Source organism: Mya arenaria, chromosome 5 (genome assembly GCF_026914265.1).
Source record: "Mya arenaria isolate MELC-2E11 chromosome 5, ASM2691426v1".
Lineage (NCBI taxonomy): Eukaryota > Metazoa > Mollusca > Bivalvia > Myida > Myidae > Mya > Mya arenaria.
Window position 1 is genome coordinate 67,873,885 of NC_069126.1, and position 18,915 is coordinate 67,892,799.

The 18,915-nt window shown below is 32.9% G+C and overlaps 1 protein-coding gene across 1 annotated transcript in view; it reads left to right on the forward strand.

The window, feature by feature from the left end:
- Positions 1 to 4,532: 4,532 nt before the first annotated feature.
- Positions 4,533 to 18,915, forward strand: part of LOC128236009 (uncharacterized) — a 30,341-nt gene continuing 15,958 nt past the window's right edge. The window contains exon 1 of the mRNA XM_052950793.1: positions 4,533 to 4,654. Coding sequence (XP_052806753.1) covers positions 4,644 to 4,654 — 11 coding nt within the window. The 5' untranslated portion in view covers positions 4,533 to 4,643. The remainder of the gene's footprint in view (positions 4,655 to 18,915) is intronic.

Below are 18,915 nucleotides of genomic sequence, written 5' to 3' on the forward strand. Positions count from 1 at the left end.
GAATTTACTTTGTTTACAAGTATGCTCATAGGCAATTAAAATCGAATCCAAACACTTTTTATATAAGTGGCTTCAAACTGTAACCGATAAATGACCGTCATTACATACTAATAGAAAATGGGGAAGACGTTACTAATGTTGTAAGAACTTGTGTCCAACCCATTTGCTTTTTGTATACTCTATAGCATTGTTGTAAATACCGATCACGTTGAAAGAAAAAAGGCAATACTATATGTTAAAATCAATAATAATAGGAAATGAACATTGATGAATACATATATGTAATAGGATACATTAACATCGCGTTTATACCGCAAATTGATTGCTTGTTTAAAGTTAAGGAAATGAAACCCGATGTTGGCTGAGAACTTTTTGACTATTTGTAGTCGGTGGTATTTTAGTCAACTATTTTCCATTTTCTGCGTTATTATCTATTAGCGCTTTCAGCGCTTCCGTTTTTTTAAAAGTAGTTGAGATCGATTCACTACCAAGAGATAAAACACCCTATTGAAGGTGTTCGAGACGACTTTAAGCGTTACCATATAGTATAAGCTCAATCAAAATAAAACAATTCACATAAAGCAAGCCTTAAAGAGGGGTGAAACATATTTTTCAATTGGCACGTACCAAGCCCCGAAGATTGGTTAAACAACTTTTAAAAAAAAATTATTAGAAGGCCATAAGCCACTTGTATTTATCAGACAAGATAAATTAAAATATTGTGCATGCTTTCAGGGCACCTCAAGATGAAAGATGAAGTAGCAATATGTAATATCCTGATCAATCGTACAAGGTTCTTCAAAATCTCCTTCTTCGATCATATTCCATAGGTTTTCATATCACCAAATATTTTTTAACGTAAAAGTTAGAAAAAACCTAACGACATAAAAGAAAAAGCTAAACATGTTGTTTTTTTTTCAATTTGAAAGTAGTTAAACTATTATGAATTTAAAAATAATTCTTGGAGACAGTGTAATCAAGTAAGATAAGTTATAAAATTCAAATTGCATTATTATTTTAAAACAAACACGTATATAAGCAGTTATCTGTTACAAATGCCGCCTTATTCATGACGTCCATCTGACTTTGTAGTCTAATAGATGAATATATTTATAGGATGTCTGTTAAGTATTAAACACCTCTGGCAGCATATCAATGCTGTGAATGAGATGGTGGAAGAAGATAGTTGATAAACTGTTTGTGATATTGATTATAGAACTGAAATTACATAAGGAAAATATTTACTATTTTGGCTAAAAAAAGAAGCTTGGGAAAATTTCTTGTTTTATGACCATTTCCCAGCCCATAAAAATATGATCATGGTTTTATTTCAAGACAAAAATAGAAATACAACTATGCTTGATTTGTCAACAAAATAAGATCTTCGTTTCTTTTCCATTAGTATCGCCTCTTTAAAACGTACTTTTAGAGCTAAGATATTATACTTGAAATGTAAAATGAAGCAAAAGTTTTCAGTGCCTTAAACATAGATCCAGGGCACAAAGCTCTTTTCAACAACACAAACATATTCTTGTATTGGGGTGCAACAAGTCAATTTTGTGTCTTTAATCTTTTGTGTTTTGTATGTGATTTACTATGTCTTGTGGCATATGACTTATGTTATGTCCTGTACAGGTTTATTCTTTAGCAAGCGTATTACATATATCTTTTCACGAAAAGGTGTGTTTGAGAGCTGAACTCATTTCTAGAAATAATAGCTCAAAGAACATAATGCATTTGTATTCTAACACAGAAGTGCTTCAAAAAGAAAAAAAATCGTTTGAAGCCAAATGGTGTTACAATTACCAGAACATTTTGGTTTTGTGGCCATTGCTTTAATTTTAAGTAAGACATTTTCATTTTTGCAACTATGAAGTGAATGCCTAGTCACCATTATTTATTAAATAGCTTTCTTATTTGATAAACAACAATAATATCCCCCTGAAGACACTTTGGTAGTTGGACTGTCATCAAAACTGAGATACTATCATTTACTTACATTTGATTTTAAAAAGTATTGTTTTGGGTTTTCTTCGATTAATTTTTCTAATAATGAAGATCTTTAATTTCAATAATTGTTTTGTTGCATGTGTTAGTTGTTGTTGTTGTTGTTGTTGTTGTTCTTCTTCTTCTTCTTCTTCTTCTTCTTCTTCTTATTTTTTATTCTACTTTTACTCCTTCTTGCTCTTCTTCTTCTTTCTCTTTTTCTTCTTCTTCTTCTTCTTCTTCTTCTTCTTCTTCTTCTTCTTCTTCTTCTTCTTCTTCTTCTTCTTCTCTGTGTCTTGGTATTTTTAATTTGTTTTAATAATTATGTAAGGAGTCCCCAATAATGCAAAAACAATAAAAAAACAATGCAATCAACAAGGAAAATCCAAACATTATAAAACAACCAAAAACGTGTCTCGTTAATAGCAATCGTCTTCACATGGATTTCCTCAAACAAATATCGTAGGTATCTTCCATCACAAAACTATCCTATTCTCCCTCAGGGGGCCGTTTCAAAACGGGAATTAAGTCGTGAAGTGAAAAAATGTTACATTTTAAATCTGGTTAAACATCACAAATGGCGATACATTGATTTTTATTCCTTAACTAAAGTACAATTCTCTCAAATATGTAGCACAATAATGAAATGATTTCAATTTAGAATCGACTAAGCTCTTTTAAAACGGCCCGAGGAGTTGACTGTTTTTAACTTGTTTAGGAGATCTCAACCTTACACTCGGTCCAACAAATACCACGAAGAGTTAAGGCATGATGCTTATTTTTTTTACCCGCGTTGAAAAAAACACAACACAACATTCACAAGCTCCTGCTTGAGACGATACCATAAGGGAGGCATACAATCTATTTGGGGCCCTTGACGCAATTATCATTTTCATCAATGAATCAATAATATGTAAATTAGCTTATCTAAACTCGGCAACTCGTAGTTGCCGACGATACCATACGGGAGGCATAAATTCTATTTTGGGCCCCTAATGCAGTATTTTTTTTCATCAATGAATCACTAATATGTAAAGAATCATATCTAAACTTGGCCACTGGTTATAGAGCTTTAAAGGCTGCGATTCTAGCTAAATTGTTTTTGTCAAACATAGTCGTTATATTTCTTTAAGAATGGTTTAATTATACGAACGATATGAACAATGATTTGATACATGCACATCTGTTGTTCTTGGAGGTAATCGTTTAAATAAGATATGTTATATGAAGACAAAAACACAGCTATAGGAATCAGAGAATAAAAAAAGGTTACCGTCGTTCATTTGGCGTTAACTGAATATTTTAATAATAATACGTTTCGTATAACATTACAGAGAAAAATAAACGATAAAATAAATATATATATCACGTTACATGAGTTTGTTATGTTACACAATGCATTTTAGGCGATCAATAAAAGCTGATGCTATTTGCATCATCATATTTAAATAATTTGACTTTAATGAAACAAAGAAAAATGATTCTGTGCCGATAAAAAATAGCGATAGTGTTGCGATTTTTGTGGCCACGTAGCTATTAAAAGAAAGAAAAATACATGGGCAATTAAAGTTTTTTTATCTGTTCACAAATCATATGTTTTTTACTTTTATCATTTGAGTCAAATGAATTACCATGATAATTCAATTGGATAAAAACAGATGAAAAGAATGTTTTGTATTTGCGCGTTTTTTTTACCTCATCTATCTAAATTTGATTCTTTCCACCTGTAATGTCGAGATGAATATGAACATTTCATAGAAGGTTAGGATTTTCAATAAAGTGTGTTAAGCTACCAGATAAATTCTGTTATAACGACAGTCACATAGTGGAGGTCAAGGTTAAATTGAAATTAAAGCTGCACTCACCGTTTTTGAGATTTTTTATATTTGTTTTGCCTTTGAATGAGCCAAATTTTGCGTAAGTATCTACAAACAAGTTAAAAAAAAAACTGCTGACAAATAATCAGATCTCAGATTTTCATATTTCCTTCCGAAAATTAATGATTTATGGCTAATCGCGTTACTAACGGTTAAGAGAAATGCATACAACATCAATATTTGATCTTAAATATAAAAATCTGCTATCTATTTTATTGTCAGCAGTCTTATATGACTGGTATTCATGCATATTCGCATAAAGTGGCTTGTTCCAAGACAAACGATTAAAAAAAAATGTCAAAATGTTCAATGTGTGAGAGTGAAGCTTAAACTGTCAAATTGCCTTTGTTTAAAATAAGCATACAAATGATCTCTATTACATGTCAGCAACAGAAATGGCGTCAAGGCGTTAAAGGCAGCTAGGGGAAGGTAGTTTTTTTATAGAAATATAATGTTGTAACACTAAACACGTTATCCTGATTAAAACAAACCAATATATGAAGTAAAAACAGTAACACTTAACTTTACAATAGACATTATTTTAAACACGACCCCCATAAGCTCATTTCCACGTTTGGCAATAAAGACCCGTTATACAGAGCTTATCAGAATATCAAACATTTCGTGTGATACATGATTTTCATTAAATACGATGTGATTTTCCTCCGCAGTTTGGCATGGCGTTAGCGCGGGAACAGCCATATCTATAAAATCAGGGGAACCAGAGACTTCACTTCCAGCAAGCCTCATTGTTAGACTGTGGAAACAACTGGGAAATAAATGCAGTTCAGGTAGGGTTTATGATTGGATTCGTTTTATTCAATAATAAAAAATACAAGATACTAAGTGTAAATTATAACCTTTTCTTAATGATATTGGGAAAAGAGTACATTATAAAAAACTTGGAGTGCAACGATGTTTCTTTTTAATTTTTTTTGAAGCAGAAAAATATTTTTCTTCTTCCATTTAAAAGTTGTACAGTTATATAAAAAGATGTTCATTTTCAAAAATGAAAATAAACCACATTTTTATAACTGAGCATTGGCTATACAATATAGTTATGCGAAAACATTGAACTGTTATCTTCAAAGAAAGAAGATTTTTTTTCAGATTCCATGTATATAAATGTTAGCATTCCTCTTTAATATATGATAAATATTTGAAATCACTACATTTTATATCTTTTTATTTAACTTTCAATGCTCATGTCTTTTGTATTATTACCAGAAATAGATAATGGTAATATCAAAGAAAGCAGAAAACATCTTTGAATAAAACGTGTTCTTTATATGTAACTGTAAGCTGTTATTGGAGAAATACATTTCAAAAACCTTTTAATCATACGCTAAAGCGTGTTATTACAGTTTCAAGAAAGACAAAATAGTCACATTTAAATCGATGGTTGCCTGAATGACATATATTTATAACCTGTGCAAAGTTATTCTTGATTTTGATAACAGCCTATTTTCAAAATAAGTATTGCCGTCAAAGGACACGGCACACATGCATTTTTTCTGGTATGTTAAACTGTGTTTATATGACATATTTGGATCTGCGTATTTTATTTTTATTCATGAACAAAAATACATTAGCATCAAACACAAAGCAAAAATAAATAAAACCAGGTTTTGATCAGTACTTATGAACAAATATTGACACTAGGTGGTTCTGAAAAAATATATCTGATGTATTTATTAAATTAAGGATCACATATCAGTCTTAATATATTTGTCATATTGAAACAATATCCATGAACGTTAAAATAAATGAGAAAAAATAAACATGCAAGTACTTAGAAACAATGTTTAAAAGTATTCTTAATACTCAATATTCTTATTCTATTATCAATAAATATTTAACTTTGGTTAGAAGAAGTCTTACGCTCGTTCAATTATATTTATCTCTATCGGACAACTGGGTTATTATAAATTTTCCATAACAGCCTTAGGTGTTTATTAATACGCAATGCTTTTTTCTCCATTTTAAATTGGGAATTATATTTGTTTATTTTAGAACACACATTCAACTTAAAATGATTGTTTCCAGCCTGTAATAAAACAAACATTCTTTTTATGAAGATATTTTAATCAACATTTACCAATTGTTATATTTAATGTTTTTGAAAAGGTTGTTTTTTACAACACTCCATAAACAAATTATTTTTTCACAACATTTACTGTTGGTGCATAATCAGTATGTTTATACCACGTGATAAATTGCATCATAAATTATTCGTCTGAAGGCAATATTTTGCTTTGAACGAAGACTTTTAACAAAGATAACGTTACTACTTCTACACCATTTTAAATGAAACTAGGCGCAGTCTTTATCACCTACAGAGCCGCTATTGGTCGATTACCAGAGTTGGATTTGGAGTTTATTTTCTTAAAACACTTCGACAAACCTTTTCACAAACCCGTCGCCCTTATGGAGCACTGTCAAAACATTCCTTTTGTAACAAGTTTGTCAAAGTGTTTGAGGAAACTAATCGCCTTATCGAACCCCAGTAATAAAATGAATGCGGGGCTCTTTATGTACGCGACGTAGACTACCCTTTGTTTCTTTTAAAGTTATCTGTGGTTTAAGTCTCTATTTTAAGCAAAATACTGCTCTCCGACGTAGCATTTATGGCGTAATTTATCCTGCGATACACACTAACTGATAGTGTGTTGTCCACTATGAAAAAGTAATAGTTGTTTATATTCGGTGAACTATTATTGTTTGTAACCACTGTCTATTACAGTCTCTCTACATTTGAAATGCTTTACTATATGGACCTTTCCATATTATATTCGCATTGGCATACTACTATTACCATTTCTGTTGACTTGTTTATAAATCAACTTTCTCTTTTACACCACCAACAGCCAAAAACACAATTGTTTAGTCTTGTTCAATAAAAAAATCAACGTGTCTTTATGTGATTTATACAAATGTTTGGTCATGAAAGAATGCAGCCATAATGCTCCTGTCAAGATCTAGCTAACTAGAGTAATAATTTTAAAGTGGCAGTGACTTATGAAATCGATCTTGACTCATACCATAGAAAGAATAACAATGGTACCCATTTCAGAAATGATAAGTTCAATAAAACAGATATAATTGATAAAAGGTTTCAAAATCGCGTACGTATTCAAAATGTTTAATTTACCATCGGGTTCAAATAACATTGTTTAAGGTATCTGTTTAAAACGGAATATAAATACCAATTTGCTTTTACAAACTTCCTCTCTATCTCTCTCTATATTTACACACGTTTTAAGCAACACACATACATCAAATTTGATTGCCAAAGAAACAATAATGTGGAACAAATTATTTATAGATTTATAAAAAAAGAAAACAAAACGAAAAAAACTATAAATTATAAATGTGTTTAGATTTGTTTATACAGCACGACAACAATTTTATCCGTCGTTGGTTATTAAATATTATCTGTGGATTGCCGTAATCAAAGACTTAAATCCCACGCTGTGTTTGCTGCTGGATTAAAGTCCATGTTTGATTGCAAACATTGGTCATTAAAATCCAATCCATCACGAAACACTTCTTCAACAGTCTCAAAATAGATTTTATCGGTTGTAGTAAATTCAGAGGAAATAATTTGATCTTATTTAAATTGTTTTCCTATTTTGTGATAAGCCATAAAACTACACTTTATTATAATAGTTTTATTTCTTGTCTCTTGTGTCTCTCGATGGTTGTCTGGCTTTGTTCATTATGCCTTTAACAGGCATACTCTGGAAAATACAGGGACAAGCCTAGTAGCAAAACCAGTTCAAAAGCAAACGGTTTAATACAGACAGACAATTAATGCTTAACACCCAACGTTCACGATAAAACAGATTATATATCTTCATGGTGTGTCCCTTAATTCTCATGCTATCATTGGTATAGATTACTTGGCTTGCCCTTTATTCCCATGCTATCACTTGTAAAGATTACTTGGCGTGTCCCTGTATTCCCATGTTATCAATGGTTTAGATACCTTGCGTGTCTCTTTATTCCCACGATATCACTGGTATATCATTCTTGGCGTGGCCCTTTATTCCCATGTTATCACTGGTTTAGATACCTTGCGTGTCTCTTTATTCCCACGATATCACTGGTATATAATTCTTGGCGTGTCCCTGTATTCCCATGTTATCAATGGTTTAGATACCTTGCGTGTCTCTTTATTCCCACGATATCACTGGTATATCATTCTTGGCGTGGCCCTTTATTCCCATGTTATCACTGGTATAGTATTCTTGGCATGTCCCTTTATTCCCGTGCTATCACAGGTATAGCTTACTTCGCTTGTAGTTTTATTCCCAAGATATCATTGGTATAGCTTACTTGGCATGTCCCTTTATTTTCATGTTATCATTGATATAGCTTAGTTGGCATGTCCGTTTATTCCGATGCTATATTTGGCATAGATCACTTAGCGTGTCCCGTTATTCCCAAGCTATCACTTGTAAAGCTTACTTTGTACGACCCTTTATTCCAATGTTATCAATGGGTTAGCTTACTTGTGTGTCCCTTTATTCCCATGTTATCAATGGTTTAGCTTAATTGTGTGTCCCGTTATCCCCACGATATCATTGGTATTACATACTTCGCGTGTACCTTTATTCGCATGTTATCATTGTTATAGCTTGCTTGGCGTGTCCCTTTATTCCCGTGTTATCACAGGTATAGCTAACATGACGTGATCCTTTATTCCGTACTATCACAGGTATAGCTTACTTGGCATGTCCCTTTATTCCCATGTTATCATTGGTATAGACTACTTGGCGTGTCTCTTTATTTCCGTGCTATCATTGGTATAGATTACTTGGCATGTCCCTTTATTCCCATGCTATCATTGGCAAAGCTTACTTGGCATGTCCCTTCATTCCGATGCTATCATTAGTATAGCTTACTTGGCATGTCTCTTTATTCCCATGCTATCATTGGCAAAGCTTACTTGGCATGTCTCTTTATTCCCATGCTATCATTGGTATAGCTTACTTGGCATGTCTCTTTATTCCCATGCTATCATTGGCAAAGCTTACTTGGCATGTCTCTTTATTCCCATGCTATCATTGGTATAGCTTACTTGGCATGTCTCTTTATTCCCATGCTATCATTAGTATAGCTTACTAGGTGTTCTTTTATTCCCATGCTATCATTGGTATAGCTTACTTGGCATGTCTCTTTATTCCCATGCTATCATTGGCAAAGCTTACTTGGCATGTCCCTTCATTCCGATGCTATCATTAGTATAGCTTACTTGGCATGTCTCTTTATTCCCATGCTATCATTGGCAAAGCTTACTTGGCATGTCTCTTTATTCCCATGCTATCATTGGCAAAGCTTACTTGGCATGTCTCTTTATTCCCATGCTATCATTGGCAAAGCTTACTTGGCATGTCTCTTTATTCCCATGCTATCATTGGTAAAGCTTACTTGGCATGTCCCTTCATTCCGATGCTATCATTAGTATAGCTTACTTGGCATGTCTCTTTATTCCCATGCTGTTATTGGTATAGATTACTTGGCATGTCTCTTTATTCCCATGCTATCATTAGTATAGATTACTTGGCATGTCTCTTTATTTCCATGCTATCATTAGTATAGCTTACTTGGCATGTCTCTTTATTCCCATGCTATCATTAGTATAGCTTACTTGGCATGTCTCTTTATTCCCATGCTATCATTGGTATAGATTACTTGGCATGTCTCTTTATTCCCATGCTGTTATTGGTATAGATTACTTGGCATGTCTCTTTATTCCCATGCTATCATTGGCAAAGCTTACTTGGCATGTCCCTTCATTCCGATGCTATCATTGGTAAAGCTTACTAGGTGTTCTTTTATTCCCATGCTATCATTGGTATAGATTACTTGGCGTGTCCCGTTATTCCCGTGCTATAATTATTATAGCTTATCTGGCGTGTCCCTTTATTCACATGATATTATTGGTATAGCTTACTTGGCGTGTCCCGTTATTCCCGTGCTATAATTATTAAAGCTTACCTGGCGTGTCCCTTTATTCACATCATATTATTGGTATAGCTTACTTGGCGTGTCCCGTTATTCCCGTGCTATAATTATTATAGCTTACCTGGCGTGTCCCTTTATTCACATCATATTATTGGTATAGCTTACTTGGCGAGTCCCGTTATTCCCGTGCTATAATTATTATAGTTTACCTGGCGTGTCCCTTTTTTACATGATATTATTGGTATAGCTTACTTGGCGTGTCCATGTTATAATTGGTAAAACTTATTAGGCATGTCGCTTTATTCCCGTGCTATAATTGTTATAGATTACTTGGCTTGCCCTTTATTCCCATGCTAACATTGGTATAAATTACTTGGCTTGTCTCTTTATTCCCATACTATACTTGGTATAAATAACTTGGCGTGTCCCTTTATTCCCATGCTATCATTGGTATGGCTTACTTGGCGTGTCCCTTTATCCCCATGCTATCATTGGTATAAATGACTTGGCATGACTCTTTACCCCATACTACCATTTGTATAGATAAGTTGGCGTGTGTCCTTACTCCCATATTATCATTGGTATGGATTACTTGGCGTGTCTCTTTACACCCATGCTATCATTGGTATAGATTGCTTGGCGTGTCCCTTTATTCCCATGCTATCACTGGTATAGCTTTCCTTGGTACATATTACTTGGCGTGACCCTTTATTCCAATGATATCACTGGTATAGCTTACTTAGCGTGACTCTTTATTCCCATTATATCATTGGTATAGCTTACTTAGCGTGTCCCTTTAATCCCATGATATCATCGGTACAGATTACTTGGCTCGACCCTTTACTCCCATGCTCTCCTTGGTATAGCTTATTTTGCGTGTTCCTCTACTCTAATGCTGTCATTGGAATAGCTTTCTTGGTGTTTTCTTTACTCCCATAATATAACTGGTATGGCTTACTTTGCGTGTCCCTGTATTTCTATGCTGTCCTTGGTATAGCTTACTTATCGTTTCCCTTTAGTTCCCATGCTATCATAAGTACAGCTAATTTGTCTAGTCCCCATAGTTTTTTTATGATATTCTTGGTATAGTTTGGTATATTCTTGGCGTCCCTAAAGTTTTGATGATACTTTTAGTATAGCTTACTTTACGCGTCCCTATAGTTGCCATGCTGTCATTAGAACACCTAATTTGTTTAGTCTCAATATTTTTTATGATAAACTTGGCTTGTCGACCTAGTTCCCATGCTTTCATTGCTACATCCTATCTGGTTTGTCCCTTTAGATTATATGATATTAACGGAATAGCTTGCTTGGTTTGTCCACTTAAATCTCCACAATATCAATTGTACAGCTTGCCTGCCGTGTCTATTTTATATTCATTGTTTCATTGATATAGCTATCTTTAGGTGTCGCTAAAGCTTGTTTTAATGATATCATTGGTAAAGGTCGCTTGGCATGTCCCTAAAATCTGAAACGCGAAATTGCCGTAAAATGACATTCAGGTTGTATTCTTTTTCATTGGTTTAATAAAAGCAAAGGTAACTGGAATTAAAAAAAAGCCCACACAAAAAGGCAACGTGAAAGCATTTTGTTCGAATAGCAATTTTTATTTTGTTGATTTTTTTAGGACTAGTCTAACGAGAAATTGCACTATTCCTATTAATTGAATACTTTTAACTTATTTAAAGCTTCAGTACCACTAAGGATAAAATAACTGGAGAAATGTTGGTATATTACTATAATTATAGCCTTATATAATGCCTGATAAATTTCGGAGGGCCACACGGTGCTGAGGTGAAATGAAATTTATGGGAAATACCAAAGAAATTTAACTTTGTCACTGACTCACTATATGCTAATGTGGTAAATAAGTGGGCGGATCATAGCGCTTTCCAAATAGTACCTGAGCAATTGCCGGAATAAACTTGAGAAATAACTAGAGAAATACTGAACATTTTTAAATAAAATTTCACATACAGAAATTAAGCTATTATTTCTAAAAGAAATGTCATGCGAATATTTTCGAATGGACAAATATCAATGTTGTTTAGTGACCAAACGCAGATTGGTACTTGGGTCATGTTTTTCTAAAATGCACTTTTTTTGTGAATGACGAAATAAAGTGTGACGATTCATTAAACCAAAAGCTGTAAAAAAAAAAGTTGATGTTTGCTCAATTATCGCCTGTGAAGACCACACTCATTTCATATTGTTTTTTATATGTTGTTGCGTAATTGGTTGGTTGACAGTATCACGTGATGTTATCAATGTATGGTTACCATGTCAAAATATATATTGTTGTTGTAAATATCCTGGTGGTCTATTGGTTCAGGTGTTTTTTTCTCTATGGTATTTCTTCTTGACTTGACCGACGTAGGTTCGCTCCCCACATTATCCAACATACTTGTTATACTATAGCTGTACTTTGTCTGCAATTTCGAATCAAAAAGTAAAATAATGATAATATAAGTGTTTTCAGGTGCACAATTTAACAAAAACCGTTTTAGTTAAAAATGCAAATCATATAATTAAAAGCAACATAGACTTTTAGGTTTTCAGAAAGTCATGTGGTATGCAATTTTCGTAATGACGTTGTAATTAAATACTAAGTACTAGTGCTATGTTCATTAACTGTATGTGCTAAACATTCTTTTAAATTTTACTAAATAAATCTTAAAGAAAGCGATACTCGCAGTTTAAATAAAAAATACGCAAGCACAACTGTTGAGAGATAAACATTTAACTATTTACTATATAATGCATTTACGGAAATTAGTAATGACTGTTAACACGACTGTAACCGTGTATTTGATAGATGAAAACGCACACGTTTTAAATCACTGGTCGGTCTTAAAAGATTTACAGTGATCAACTATCGTCACAGAAGGTAGAAATAACGTGTATTCTGCACCTTTCTTTCAAATTAAACACAGTATCCTTCATACGAACAACCGTCGCGATATTAACTCATCCATTTCGTTAAATTAAAACAATTGCGGTATTGCTTATTAAGGAGTAAGAGTGCATCTTATATGCAATAGATTAATGGTTGTTATGTGCCACGGTTATTAATATTTTGCGTTGTCATATATGTATCTTTTTTCCTCATACCCCACGTATATGAGTTTTTATTATGAAAAATATCTACGCGACACAAAACGTTGAAACATTAAATAAACCGTAATTTAAAAGTTAAGTATTGTATAATAATACCTTGATAAACAGCTGTATTTTTCCAGGTATTGCAGGTCGATTAAAAAAACACATATTGAAATAAGTTTTCCCAGAATGAAATATGATGAGAAATTAAACGCAATAACATTTTATGACAAATAAAGAAAAACACACTCTAGATAAGATGTAAATATTTAATTTGTAACTTTAACAAGGTTTATTAGTGTTATTTAAACACGGCGGGCATTTTCTTATGGCTAAGAAAACATTGATATAACAGGAATTTTATCTGCATCATACCATGAAGGAAAATTTACAATGGAGTCAGACATCTTAGTACAACATATCAGAACAACAGAACAACAACATCTATCAATCAACAGCATTCTGAACAACAATATATATCTGACCAAAAACATACTGCTTCGTACTAGTATTATTGGCATTTGATATAAAACGCTGCATTCTATTTGATTTCTTTGATTAACAGACTTAATTACAATATTTTACTTGAAATCAATCTGCAGTGGAAATCTATGGAATAAATGAAAATGGTCCAGAATGTACTTTGGAGGAGGCTTTGATGCTTATGTTCTACATATGATGAAACTTATAAGTATTGATTTATTTTCGTTGTTGATACGCTTAACGTAAAAGGTTATGAAATGACTTATAATGGAGCCACCAATCATCCAACACTCACAACTGTACATCGAATAGCTTAACTAGATGAAACAAGAGATCAGTAGGTGCTCGATAAACCTTCAAGATTACTTTTATTTCCGTTATAAATACCTTTTTTTATAGTATACGTTTTCTACGAAAACTTTCCAGTATTCCTGGTACTGCATCCTCGCTATAATAATAGACATTTAATTCCAAGGGATGGTTTCTTTGAAAAACAAGACAACATTTTCCAGGAATATGAAATCATTTTTGTGTTTCGAGTCATTTACAAAACTGAATTACTTTTACAATTGTTAATCAAAGTAAAATTCCCAGAGGATCTTCACGACAGTTCTTATGTATCGATTGTATTGATACATTATTAGAATATTCATAATCATTTCAGCGTCTCTAATGTTAATCATTATCGTTGACCTGATTTGTTTTCTGCACTTGTGCAGCTATGGTAAGTGTATTTGTTTTTGTTTGCGAAAAAGCAAACGCATTACTAGTCGCATCAGATCACTTGATCCAGATAAATGTTCTAGGGCTACCTGGTCTAGCCCATCTACGGCACCAACATGAATTTAGGCATTTTAAGAAATGACCACTTATTCGAATTTTTCTACGAAAACATGAATGACAACATTTCCTCTCAAAAGGTCACTAGTTCGAGCCCCACAAAGGGAAAAAGTCTGACATCATGTTACACCCAAATGTTCCTTTACCAACGAAACGGACTAAAAAAGATCAATTGAGCTTAAAGCAGGCTCACCAATTAAGAAAAAAATATCTATGAGCAACTTGATTTTGATTGTCAAACTTGAAAATTTGCACACAGGGTAGTGGATTTGTTTTTTAAAAGAATCAATAAAAATAGATCAACATTACATAGTTTTATATTTTAATTAATTCAAACCGATTTCATTAAACCGCTTTATTTTAATTCATTATTTAATATAAGCTGGTTTATTAATTGTTACCATGTTTCATCAGAAAGGTAAATTAGTCTTCAAATTGCGGATCTAAATTTAATTCAAAGTAATTCCTAGTGAAGCGTACTATTCCATAAGTAATTAAGATCCATATGAGTAAAATCCTGAGGTTTAACTGCCATATTGAATTTACTACGCACTTGTCTTACAAAGATATTAAATATAAAGAACTCTGACATTGTAAACCGTCTATATACGAGGAATGATCCAAAATAAACAGGACTGGTGTACTCATAACAACATTGAGTGGTCAAGTGTAACAATATATATACCGTTTTAACCCGCTAAGTATTTTCTATCGTTTCATGTTATTGCCGAATATGTTTGTATTGCCCTTTTCTCTATATGGCCCCTTTTAAAACCATGGTAACGCGCAACCAGCGCAGTAAAATGTACAGTTAACATATGTGTAATGCAATTGTAATAACCTCTAACACTATAGCTCAGATAATATTGAAAAACCGCCAAAACGTCATTTGAAGTATTTGTGATGTCATATGCAAGTACACTCGAGATTGTTTACGATGGAATAATTTGTAGGTGATGTGATTGTAAAATTCTTATTACTTGAATTATCTACATAGTTTAAAGTATTTTGCGAAGAAGTGGATCAAAATACAACTCGTAACTGTTTATAACAAAGAGTCTGTTTTGTTAACATAATATAGGTCAATAAATATATTCAATTAGTTGTTTGCATGATAGCCTTGTGTTTATGTGACTTTTTGATTGAAATAATTGTGATTCATCATTATCATCATATTTTACAGACTTAAGTGTAAATATTAGCCGTAATTTGTTTTGTAATTATAATTATTCAATGTATATAAACAAATGTCAATTGCTAAATATTGACACTAATTTCCCACTGAAACTATTATGTAACACCAGGCAAAATATCATATTTCGCTGTTGCAATTTACTTCTAAAATAAGTTGTATTTAAGATTCACACAGCGTTTTCATTATAATAAACATCGGGGTGTAATTTTTTGAACAGATGAAATGACAGGAACTATCAAGAACATCACGTGACCACCTGTTTCCCACATCGCTGTTATCCCTAAGAAAGTGTTCAGAGCATTTCAAAACATTGTTTGCAAAGCAGTTAGCGGAAATTACATATGGAAACAATATCATTCCACGTTGCTAGGAAGATCGAAGTCTACGGAAATAATATTGTGCGCAGGTGTAACTTATAAAAAAACGGAGATCTGATTATGTTGCAATACGATTCTGATGAGGATTTTGAAATGGTCGTTATTATATTAGCAGTAAGAATTTGCGAAATATAATCTCGACACTTCAATTTTCATCTTAGTGTGGTTTGTAAAAGATTGAAATATACAGAGAAAAAAAACAGTAGCGTGAATTTAAATCAAGGCACAATGAGAATGCAAAGCAAACACTAGACAAGATTTCAGTATTTTTTCTTAAGTACTTACTTTGAATTATTACTTGGTCGTCAGGGTTTTGCTGCGAATATTCACTGTTGCCAGCTACTTTCATGGTCGTCTGGGTTTTGCTGCGGAAACTACCTTCTTGGTCGACAGTGTTTTCTAGGGCTGCTGATGTGCACTGTTTTCAGCTACTTTCTTGGTCGACATTGTTTTCTTATTCTGCGAATATGTACTGTTTTCTGTTCTCTCGGGATGCGAATATCAGCTATATACACCTACCTTCTTGGTCGACAGTATTTGCTTGAGCTATGAATATGCGCAGTATTCGGCAACCTCCTTGGTCGACAAAGTTTTCTTCGGCTGCTATGTACTTTTCAGCTACTTTCTTGGTCGACATTGTTTTCTTGTGCTGCGAATATTTACTGTATTCTGTTTTCTGTGGATGCGAACATAAACTATATTCACCTTACTTTTTGGTCGACAGTGGTGTCTTCAGTTGTAAATATGCATTGTACTCAGCTACCTTCTTCGCCAACAGTGTTTTATCGAGTTGCCAAGATGCACTCTCAGCTACTGTGGATGCACTTCTTTGATATATAGGATATTAAATTCATTTATATTTTGCGCTAATCATATACTTCGCAACTTTTCTTTTAAAACTGCCGCAAAAAGCAACTGTACTTTGAATATGAACTAATGAAGAATATTGAGCTTCTCTATTTTTGCAATAATTCTCTTGAGAATACACAAAAGTTTGTCTGAACAAATTTCATTTAATAGAGAATTAGCGTTATTTGATTTGTTTATTAAGTTATACAGCTTATAAATCTTCTTTCAAACTGAATAATAATTGGCTTTAATTCGTGGACTGTGAAGACAGCTAGACACTCTCAAGCGTATTTCAGAAATTAGTACCGGGCCCATATTTAGTAATGTCTATGGTCTGATATATTTCTCTATCAATGCTGTAGTTGTAACAATGTTACAATGAATAAAAAATGCCTGAGGGTTCCTTTGAGAAGCCCAACATGAGGTGATAATAACGACCCCTTGAGTGAGGCAAACACCTTTTCAACAAGACCAATCTCATCCTTCGTGTTTAGGGATTAACAAAACAATACAATTCAATGCAATTAGATACTAGCAAAAAATTCTATATATAACATTATAATGCAGCACGATACAATACAATATAATACAATACGAAACCATAGAATACAATACAATAAAATGCAATACAATGTGAATAAATACAAAACGATGCAATGCAATGCAGTGCAATGCAATACATACAATACAATACAATTATATATTAAACATTCCAATGCAAACCAAAACACGAGAAAGCAATGCAAAACAAAACAATACATTAAATGTAATAAAACACAATAATATGCAATACATACAACTTCAATACAAAACAATACAAATAAACAATGTAATACAATTTAATATAATTCAATACAATATACTGCAATTCATTACAAGACGAGACAAGAGTGCTTATTTGTTATAAGGGCTACCAACTGAACAGTCAGTGATAGTGATGGTACTCATGTACAATCAATATAAACTGATAGCAATTCGACCAATTTGCTTCAATGTATGCAAACAAGTTAACTATTTTTGATTTTTTCATAATGAAGATTTGTTTTCTTTAACTCTGACGTTTGTTTCGTAGGACAAAAATACTTGTACTTTAGTTTCAACGCTTTTAAGAGGATAAGTATGCTGATCTGACGCAAAGCCATTTAAATCCCTGCCTTGGGCAAAGACCGTATTAAACAAATCCATATGAAGTTCCAGAACTAATGGAAAATTGTAAAACATCGCTAGGTTATTCAATTCTACAAGACATGACAAACTGAATACATGCTAACCTTTAATAGTCGTTCCCCTAGAAGGCAGGTTAATTAGAGCAAATATCCAATTTGTTTTGACGATGGCTATGATTAAATAATACAGCTGACAAATAAGAAGTAATAGTATTTTGTCAAAAATATATTATACTGTTTACTAATAAACTCGATCGGTTCAATCGTTTCAGTGCGGTCGTAAATTTACTCAGTACCGAAAAAAAACGGTCAATTTGTACCACCATAAAATCAGTTTAAACACTTATTGAAGATTGGTTTGTCACCGCGCCGCTCTTGCTAACTTAATTTAATACGGTTTTATTGGTCGGTTTAGGTGGATGTTTTTGCGCGGTTAAGGGCTCTCGCCTCTTCAGTAGTCAGTTCACGTTATACGCGAAGGTAAACGCCCAATTTTGATTTTTCTGGGACAAGACAATCGACAAGCAATGTTGCATCAAAACGGGCAAAGCATGATATAAATGATTACTTCATGAGTTATCAACAACATTACCTTGGTTTGTAACTATGTTTGGGTTGATACTTAATGAATAACAAACTAATGTAAAGATATTTCGGGTGAAACCATTTAGCTGAAAATAAGTTTATTTCTAAATATTTTGTGGTGATAACATTTTAAATTGCCCAAACTTCCTGAAAGAACAAATTAAACATCTGGCTTCGTCGCAAGGCGACCATTTTATTTCAGTGTTTAAACGATGCTTTTAGATTTTATTTGGTTACTTAAGTTCCTGGAAATAAACTAACGCCTCTCTTTTGCTTTAATTACGGTTGAAGGGACAAACAGGGTTGAACAAGTGTGAGGCATGATGCGCTATTTCTGAACATTACACAACCATAGACGTTAAGCCTTAGTAACTGTTGAAACTGCAGTTATTTATCTATAAATATTCGAATATATCTTAAACAGTAAGCGTAGTTATCTAAAGTAACAGTACAAACATAACAATAATTTTCTGTAGCTAAAAGGAACG